Source organism: Oratosquilla oratoria, chromosome 31 (genome assembly GCF_046742065.1).
Source record: "Oratosquilla oratoria isolate Oo_2021 chromosome 31, ASM4674206v1, whole genome shotgun sequence".
Taxonomy (NCBI): domain Eukaryota; kingdom Metazoa; phylum Arthropoda; class Malacostraca; order Stomatopoda; family Squillidae; genus Oratosquilla; species Oratosquilla oratoria.
Genome location: NC_134807.1, coordinates 23,373,951 through 23,383,950, shown reverse-complemented (window position 1 = coordinate 23,383,950; position 10,000 = coordinate 23,373,951). Strand labels below are relative to the sequence as shown.

General features: G+C 43.4%; 1 protein-coding gene across 2 annotated transcripts in view; it reads right to left on the bottom strand.

The window, feature by feature from the left end:
* The window catches only part of chp (leucine rich repeat containing G protein-coupled receptor chaoptin), a 679,434-nt gene that overhangs the window by 129,129 nt on the left and 540,305 nt on the right, over window positions 1–10,000 (bottom strand). The window contains exon 3 of one of the 2 annotated variants that reach the window (XM_076213437.1): window positions 6,257–6,334. The exons of the other annotated variant lie outside the window; for it this stretch is intronic. Within the exon in view, the coding sequence (XP_076069552.1) occupies window positions 6,257–6,334 (78 nt within the window). The remainder of the gene's footprint in view (window positions 1–6,256; window positions 6,335–10,000) is intronic. 2 annotated transcript variants of the gene reach the window in all.

Below are 10,000 nucleotides of genomic sequence, written 5' to 3'. Positions count from 1 at the left end.
GGGAGGAGGGGAAGAAGAGAAAACGAAAGAGAAAATGGGAGGAGGTGGGAAGGGGATGTTGGCGTGAATGAGGAGATGGGTTGGGTGACTGAATGGGAGCCGAACCTCAGATGAACAAACTCAGCGTTAACATTAATAAACTATTTAAAGGCACAGAAATTTTTTTCCCGAGGCTAAACAAAATAACTTGGCGTAACTAGAGTAGTTAACGAATGGAATAGACTTAGTGAGACCTGAAACTATTGGTTGTTTTAAGAGATTATTAGATAATTTTATGGATGGGGATGACAGCTGGTAAGGGACATGGAACTGCCTGGTGTAGGCCTTATGGTCTCCTGCAGTCTCCTCCATTCTTATGTTCTTGTGTAAATGTTGACTAAGAAGTATGGCGTCGTCTGTTGTTGGTAATAGTTTATTGTTGTGATGGTGGTGATAGTAATGGTAGTAGTGGTGGTGGTGGTGGTATGGTATGGCATGGAAGAGGACGGTTGTGTTTGATGGTAGAAAGGAGAAAGAGAAGCGAAAGAGAAAAAAGAAAAAAGAAAAAAGAAAGACAATTTTACTTCATCGACATCCACTGTGAGGGTGAGCGTGGACGGGACTATGTGGAGGAGAAGACGAAGGAATGGTGGAGAAGAATGGAGTGATTATGGAGGGGAATAGGCTGAGGCAGGAGTGTCATTCGTTGCCGATAACCAGCGCTTCTATCTACGAAGAAATGAAGTCTCAGAGACGGTCAGGGAGAGAAACTTAAGGAGCGTAGGAGGAAACTTAAGGAGCGTAGGAGGAAACTTAAGGAGCGTAGGAGGAAACTTAAGGAGCGTAGGAGGAAACTTAAGGAGCGTAGGAGGAAATTTAAGGAGCGTAGGAGGAAACTTAAGGAGCGTAGGAGGAAATTTAAGGAGCGTAGGAGGAAACTTAAGGAGCGTAGGAGGAAACTTAAGGAGCGTAGGAGGAAACTTAAGGAGCGTAGGAGGAAACTTAAGGAGCGTAGGAGGAAACTTAAGGAGCGTAGGAGGAAACTTAAGGAGCGTAGGACCAGAACGAAGATATAGTAGAGGATGAAATTATTCAACATTTCTTCTCTGAGTGGAAATTAATCCCCAACTGTAAAAGAAAGCTGCGTGTCTCTGGTCCGTAGGGGTGTCACTGAAGTTATCAAGATGTTCATTGAATGGAACATACCACAACCACCCTATTTTGGTGGATCGTTGTTGTGGGATGACGAGGAAGAGGAGGAGGAAGAGGAGGAGGAGGAGGAGGCAGAAGAGAACTTGTGGAAAAAGTGGAATGCAATAGGGAAATAAGTAGGATGAAGAAGAAGAAGAGGAGTAGGAGGAAGAAGAACAGGAGGGAAAGGAGGAGGAAGAGGAGGAGGAAGAATAGGAAGAGGAAAAGAAGTAGGATGAAGAGGAGGGGAAGGAGGAGGAGGAGAAGGAGGAGGCAGAGGAGAATTTGTGAACAAGGTGGAATGAAATAGGAAAATAAGTAGGATGAAGAGCAAGAGGAGGAGGAGGAGGAGAAGGAGGAAGAACAGGAGGGAAAGGAGGGGGAAGAGGAGGAGGAGAAGTAGGATGAAGAGGAGGAGGGGGAGGAAGAGTAGGAAGGGGAAAAGAAGTAGGATGAAGAGGAGAAGGAGGAGGAGGAGTAGGAAGAGGAAAAGAAGTAGGATGAAGAGGAGGGTGAAGAGGAAATGTAGGAATAGGAAAAGAAATAGGATGAAGAGGAGGAGGAGGAGGAGGAAGAGGAAAAGAAGTAGGATGAAGAGGAGGAGGAGGGTTGGAAGAGGAAAAGAAATAGGAGGAAGAAGAGGATGAGGAGGAAGAGGAAAAGAAGTAGGATGAAGAGGAGGAGGAGTAGGAAGAGGAAAAGAAGTAGGATGAAAAGGAGGAGGAGAAAGAGTAGGAAGAGAAAGAGAAGTACATAAAGGAACACAAAGGAAGAACAAATAACAGCAGGCCTATTGGCCCTAACGAGGCTGTTTGTGTTTACTAAACTAAGCTACAATTAAGAAAATAGGGCAGGAGATGAACTAACACTACTGCTACCACTATCCTATCCAATTACAGTTAAATGCCCGGTTGTCAGATCTTTTATTGCAAGGGGTAATATTTCATTTGCGGATTAGAGTCCAAATATTTATCAAAGCGTTTTTTAAATGTTATTATTGTGTTACTTTCAACGACAGTGGAAGGTAACGAGTTCCACACATTAACAACCCGGTTAAAGAAGAAGTGTTTACTTTCATTCGAAGAAAATCTTTTACCAATTACTTTAAAATCGTGACGTCTTCTTGTATTTGATTGGTCTAATAAGAAGTAATCTTCGACATTGATGTTGTCAAAGCCTTTGAACATTTTAAAAACCTCGATTAAATCTCCTCGCATTCTTCTTTTTGAAAGTGAGAATAAGTTTAGACTTTTAAGTCTTTTTTATACGGCAGATGAAGAGGACTAGGAGGAGGAGGAGAGGAGGAAGAGTAGGAAGAGGAAAAGAAGTAGGATGAAGAGGAGGAGGAGGAGAAAGAGGGAAAGAAGTAGGATGAAGAGGAAGGGTAGGAAGAGGAAAAGAAGTAGGATGAAGAGGAGGAGGAGGAAGAGTAGGAAGAGGAAAGGAAGTAGGATGAAGAAGAGGAGGAGGAGGAGGAAGAGGAAAATAAGTAGGATGAAGAGGTGGAGGAGGAAGAGTAGGAAGAGGAAAAAAAGTAGGAAGAAGAGGAGGAGGAAAAGGAGGAGGAGGAAGAGTAGGAAGAGGAAAAGAAGTAGGTTGAAGAGGAGGAGGAAGAGGAGGAGTAGGAAGAGGAAAAGAAGTAGGAGGAAGAGGAGAAGGAGGAAGAGTAGGAAGAGGAAAAGAAGTAGGATGAAGAGGAAGAGGAGGAGGAGGAGGAGGAAGAGGAGAATAAAATCATCTGGTAGTGACTTGGCATTGGCACGTGGAGAGAAAAGCCACGCCTCTACAGAAGGTGGGGGGGGGGGACGATAACCCCCTCCCCCCCGTGGTGGGTGGGGGCGTAATTGTTGATGGAGGGCATATATTCCTCTGGGGGATCAGGCAAACAGGAACGAGAGCGTGGTAATAGGGGGGTGATATGGCGTCGAAGTCTGGAGGTATTGTGTGTGTTTGTGTGTTTGTATTTACCTAATTATAACTCACAGGGAAATAACTACACTCGAATAGCATTGTCTCTTCATCTCCACCAAGTTTTCGATTGTTTCTTACCAGCTTCCCCCTCAAAAAAAAAAAAAAAAAAAAAAAAAAAATCTGCCAAATATATCTACTCTTCTCATGGTTCTAAATACTGCGATCAGGTCAACTGTTTTTCTTCTTTCTACTAATACAGGTTTTCTAACCATCTCATGCAGTATGCCTTCTAGGCTGAGGATTTTGGTTGCTGTTTGCTTTTTCTTGGTCATATATATATATATATATATATATATATATATATATATATATATATATATATATATATATATATATATATATATCTATATATATATATATGTATGTATGTATATGTATATATATCAACTATCATCCCCATTCATAAAGTTATCTCATCTTCTCTTAAAGTAACCTATAGTTTCAGCGCTAATTACATGGTTACTAAGTTTATTCCATTCGTTAATCACTCAATTGGTAAACCAGTTCTTGTCCATTTCCTTCTTAAACCTAAATTTGTCCAATTTAATTTAATTTCTACCAGTCCTGCCCTGTTGTCTTGAAATGATGACTGTCTGTATCACCTTTGTTAAATCCTTTGACCCATTTGAATACCTCTATTACGATGGTTTTCAACACGTTTTCTAATATACCCCCTATTTATGGCCTGCTGTTCCTTACCTAACTGGAGACCACTTCATCATTAGATTTAATCGTTGTGCATCCACTAACTGTCACTAGTTTCCGGATTATGATCTCATTTATGAAGCTCTATGGTTCCACAAGGGGTCACGGACCCCAGGTTGCAAACCAATGCTCTATTAGATCCTTTGACCCATTTGAATACCTCTATTAGTTCACCCCGCACTCTGCGTCTTTCCAGAGACGTTATGGGAAAGGAATTCTGTAAAGCTGTGCTTCGTAACTCTTTTTGGCTGTGACCCAAAAACCTGACCAGATCGACCTTTACCTTCATAAACACTTAAAAAACAAGAGTAGATGTTGATAGTTTTTTCACCTGAATTAAATCGTCTATGTCTCACTGTTTTGCTTAACTTTAGCTAATAATGATTTGGAATTCTACAATCAAGATTAACTCTGTGATAATATTTTGAATAAGAATATTGGGAAAATAACAAGTCCACAAATCCTTGGTAACCCATTCAAATGGCTTGGCGTCCTAACTTTGGGTCGCGACCCAAGGTGTAAGGAAACAAACTGGAGACTCTGTGTTGCGGTTGTGTGTGTTTGGGGGCGGTGAGAGAAAGAAAACATTTTGTCCTGAAAAGAGGGAAAGTGAAAAAAAAAAAAATTAGGTTGGGGGTCTGGTAATCCTCTTATGATTACACGGAAGGGGCACGTTGCTAATTCGGCGCAGAAGAAGAGACTTCCGTCAAAGAATTTTTGAGTTTCTGTCCTAATTTCCTGTGGCCGAAATGGTGACGGTTCGAGTGTTTCATATTTCATTACCTAAGTAAAATGTTGATTTTTTATGGAACGTTAGATGATCCAGTAGGGAAATAAAGAAAACGTTTTTGCTTTGGAACGTTTGGTGGCCTAGTAAGGGAAAACGAGTTATGGTAAGTCACACTGGCAAAATATGAAAGCCGACAGGTGACCTTTTGGTCCATAACAAAGTGAGATATAGAAAAATAAAATTCATCCCTCATTGAGTTGAAATACCACAGAACATTATATCACCACCAAAAACAACAAAGCGATATCATTAATCGTTTCTTCAAAACAAGCTTCCAATCCACATCACCATGAACCAGAATCATAACTAAATAGATACGCAAAATTAAATTAGACGTAGAAATTACCCCAAAATTTTTCTAAGAGAGACATAGAAAATACCATCTAGAAATTGAAAGAACACGCAGAAAGCCCTGACAAGATACCAGACTACATTTGTGTCCTGAAGCAATAAAAAATCCTAAATTATATTTTGGACATTACTGGTTGCACAATGGTACCAAAAGATCTTGAAAAAGATCACACATTGTCCTTATATTGAAACTCAACAAACAGACAGAGAACCCAAAGTTCTACAGAAATACCATATCTAGACTGATTGGGAGATCGATTTTAGAAAGATTCAGAACAAATATATATGCTTCACCAATTCAATATAGATTCAAAAGAGGTCCACGCTACCACCACATTGCTTATAAACCTCACCCAACAAGTATTGGATATATTCATTAAGAAAGTGCACCTGACAGTAAAGGTGATAGCACATATGAATAAGGTTTTAGGCACAATATCCGGACATATCCTGTCACAAAGGATAATAAAAAATCACAATAGTAATAACACATTGCCGACAAACCATCCGGCCGGGGAGAGTTGAGTGTGTAATAGAACAACTCTCTAGCTGGGACCTAAATACCAAACAGCGGAGTACCTCAAGGGACAATAATAGCACCACCGCTATTTGACCTATTCATACACGACCTGCCCATACCAAACCTAAAGCAGAGCATCGAAACTTTCACTTATGTAGATGACATAATAATACCACTGTGTCACCAAAAAAAAAAAAAAAAAAAAAAGTAAGATGGAACAATGGCTGCCACAAACCAGAGTGCCTTCATACCCTTAGAAGTCCTTAGTGACAATTCCAGCCCCAGATTACCATGAATCTAAGAAACGCGAAATAGTCAGTTCAAATGACCAACCTCTCCCACTGGACAAAAACACCCAAAAAGTACTGGGTCTCAAATTTAGTATACACATGGTGTTCACACCAAATACAAAAGGGTTCACACCCAAGGCAAATAAGAAACTGAACTTAATACTTAGAACTTAGTATTGAGCTTAGAACTGCAGTACTTAGAACGGTAGCATGCATAAGACAACATAGATAAACATTCATAACTACAAACAAATAACTCAAAGGACTATATGCATTTACAACCGGGTGTCCAATGGAAACAGACAAAATATAAACAGTATAACATAAGGTAACTGAGTGCACAAAAATAACATCATGCGGACCACATGCTGACGGCGTCTCAGGGTGACCCTTTCCGGGGATCACCCTGAAGGAGCCTTCCAGGTCCTTCTTCGAACATGCTGGAAGTAAAACATTTACTTGCTGTTGCTGAAGGTGATGTCGATAAAGGCCGCTCGCTTGACCTGCTTTGACCTGCCGGGCGACCCTCTTGGTGACCTGCAGCCCTTGCAGAACAGCAACAATGTCTCAGTCCACCATTGTCTCACCTCGTTATTATATGAGATTGATTCACGTCTATCTTGTTTACACACGCTCACACACACACACACACACACACACACACACACACACACACACACACACACACACACACACACACACACACACACACACACACATACACATCTATTTCTAATTATTTACTTATGGTTTTAAACTTTTTGACAATGTATGATAGGTTATAGATATTGCTGTTGCCATAACAAAGACAATTTACCAACATATGAACTGTAGCTAGGCATAAGATCCTCTGTTGTAGATCGAGGTTTTTAGTACGGTATGCTATTACTGCCGTTACGCGCTGATTCTTATTGGGGTATCGAACCACGTCTCTCTGGCTCCAGAAACTGGCACCCCTTTTTGCTCGCCCCCCCCCTTACAAAAAAAAAAAATTACCATGTTGAATCTTTTAAGATTTCGAGTTACGAACAAGTTACGCCTCGGAAGAATCTTCGTAAGTTGAAACATTCGTAAGTCTGACATCGTATTTACAGTATAGGTTGTACAGTCGAATTAGTCACAAAATACTGAGGTGATTTGGACATACGGAAAAACTAGTGAAGAAGGCATAATTGGATGGAGGGAAGTTTAGGGAAAGCGAGAATGGACTGAATGGATGAGGTGAAGGGGACCTTGGGTACAAGGGGAATGTCTGTTGAGCAGGGAGGGGAGAAGACAAGATATAGACATGAGTGGAAAGTGGTTGTGAAGGGATGATATATATATATATATATATATATATATATATATATATATATATATATATATATATATATATATATGTATATATATATATTATATATATATATATATATATATATATATATATATATATATATATATATATATATTCATGGTATCCGTCTGTCTCAAAAGACCATGAATCTGCGCCTGGAAAGTGGCCATTTAAGTTGGTTCTGGAGGCCAACTCTGGAAAGGCATTTCCAGTTGCAGTTTCTGCACTTATATATGTATATGTATGTACATATTGCTCCAAAGGACATTGTCACCCGCAAAGCGAGGTGGCTAGGCATGGGAGCGAAAACATCCTCATACTTTTTTTTATATATATAATAATTCTCATCATACTCAGCGTCTCTTCGTTTCATTCCCTTCCTTGCGAATATTGCTTCTTTTACGACTCACAGCACTACAGGACTCGTCACAGAAGTAAAATGAATTATAATTCATACGCCTGATTATTTCCATTATTACAGTCGCGTTTCACCCCTGTGGAGACTATACGCTTCCTCCACAAGGGATAGGGTAGGGGGGTGATGTTTAGTAGGAAGCATTGATCCACTCTCTCTCTCTCTCTCTCTCTCTCTCTCTCTCTCTCTCTCTCTCTCTCTCTCTCTCTCTCTCTCTCTCTCTCTCTCTCTCTCTCTCTCTCTCTCTCTCTCTCTCTCTCTCTCGGGATTGGGTAGGGGGAGATGTTTAGTGGGAAGCATTGATCCACCACCCCCTCTCTCTCTCTCTCTCTCTCTCTCTCTCTCTCTCTCTCTCTCTCTCTCTCTCTCTCTCTCTCTCTCTCTCTCTCTCATATTCTCTCTCTCTCTCTCTCTCTCTTTTTCTCTTTCTCTCTCGGGATGGGGTAGTGGGTGATGTTTAGGGGGAGCATTGATCCACTCTCTCTCTCTCTCTCTCTCTCTCTCTCTCTCTCTCTCTCTCTCTCTCTCTCTCTCTCTCTCTCTCTCTCTCTCTCTCATATTCTCTCATACTCTCTCGCTCTCTCTCTTTTCTCTCTCTCATACATTCTCTCTCTATCTCTCTCTCTTTCTCTCATATTCTCTCTCTCTCTCTCTCTCTCTTGTTCCTCTGAAAGAGGGGAAGGCATCGTTTTTATTTCTCCTCCTCCTCCTCCTCCTCCTCCTCCTCCCCCTTCCTTCTCCCCTCCTCATCTTCCTGAACATTTTTTTCCTCCATCTGCTTCCCCTCCTGCTCCTTCCTCCTACTCTTCCTTTTCCTCCTTCCCATCTTCCTTCTTTTCGTCTCCTGCCTCTTCCTCTTACTACCTCCTGTTCCTCCTTCTCTTCTTCTTTCTCTCTTCCTCCTCTTCCTCTTTCACTCTTCCTCCTCTTTCCCTTTCCCCTCTTCCTTCTTTCCCTCCTTCCCCTCTTCATCCTTTTCCTCCTCTCCCTACTCCCCTTTTACCTCCTCTTTTTCCTTCTCCCTCGTCTTTCTCTCTCTCTTTTCCCCCTCTCTTTTCTCCTCTTTATGCCTCACCATTTATTTTCCTCCTGTTATTTCTTTTCCTTCTTCCTTCTGCTCCTTCTCTTCCTCCTCCTTTCCCCACCCCTCCTCCCACCTCCCTCCTCTCAACTCCTCCCTACTCCATTCTCTTCTTCTCTCTTTAACTCCTCTTCTCTCCTCTCTTCTCTTTCCTTTCCTTCCCCTTTATTATCATCTCCTTTTCCCTCCATTTTTTCCTTCTCCTCCCCTGCCTTCCCTTCCCTTTCCTTTCATCTCTTTCCCTCTTTCCTCTCTCTTTTCTTCCCTCACTCGCTCTCTCTTTTTCTCCCTCCTTCCTTTCTTCTCCCAGCCCTCCCTAACTTTCTCTCACTAATCCCTCCCTCCTCTCCCCTCTCCTCTCCTCCCCCTTACACCTCCCCTCTCCTCCACTCCCTTCTCCTCCCTCCTCTCCCCCCTCTTCTTTCCTCCCCTCCCCACTTCTTTCCTCCCTCCCTTACCCTCCCCTCTTCTCTCCTCCCTCCCTTACACCTCCCCTCCCCTCCACTACCTTCTCCTCGCTCCCTCCTCTCCCCTCTCCTCTCCTCCCCTCTTCTCTCCTCCCCCCCTTACAACTCCCCTCCCCTCCACTCCCTTCTCCTCCCTCCTTTCATCTACCCTCTTTTCCCCTCCCCTCTTCTCTCCTCCCTCCCTTACACCTCTCCTACCCTCCACTACCTTCTCCTCCCTCCTCTCCACTCCCCTCTCCTCTCCTTCTTTCATCTCTCCTCCCTCCCTTACCCTCCCGTCCCCTCCACTTCCTTCTCCTCCCTCCTCTCCCCTCTCCTCTCCTCTCCACCCCTCTTCTCTCCTCCCTCCCTTACACCTCCTCTCCCCTCCACTCTCTTCTCCTCCCTCCTCTCCCCTCTCCTCTCCTCTCCACTCCTCTTCTCTCTTCCCTCCCTTACACCTCCTCTCCCCTCCACTCTATTATCCTCCCTCCTCTCCCCTCTCCTCTCCACCCCTCTTCTCTCTTCCCTCCCTTACACCTCCTCTCCCCTCCACTCTATTCTCCTCCCTTCTCTCCCCTCTCCTCTCCTCCCCTTCCCATTTCTCTCCTCCCTCCCTTACAACTCCCCTCCCCTCCATTCCCCTCCCCTCCTCTCCCTTCTCCTTCCCTCCCCTTCTCTCCCCTCTTCTCTTCTCCCTCCCTTACACCTCCCCTCCCCTCCCCTCCACTCCCTTCTCCTCCCTCCCCTCCACTCCCCTCCCCCCTCTCCCCCGCCATCGCCCATTGTTCCTCCCTGCTGGACGCCAGCAATTACCGAAACTCTTGATTTCTCCCTCATCTGACCCTTTCCTCCCCCACCAACACTCCCTCCTCTCTTCTCCTCTCTTCTCCTCTCTTCTCCCCACTCTCTCTGCTCCGTCATC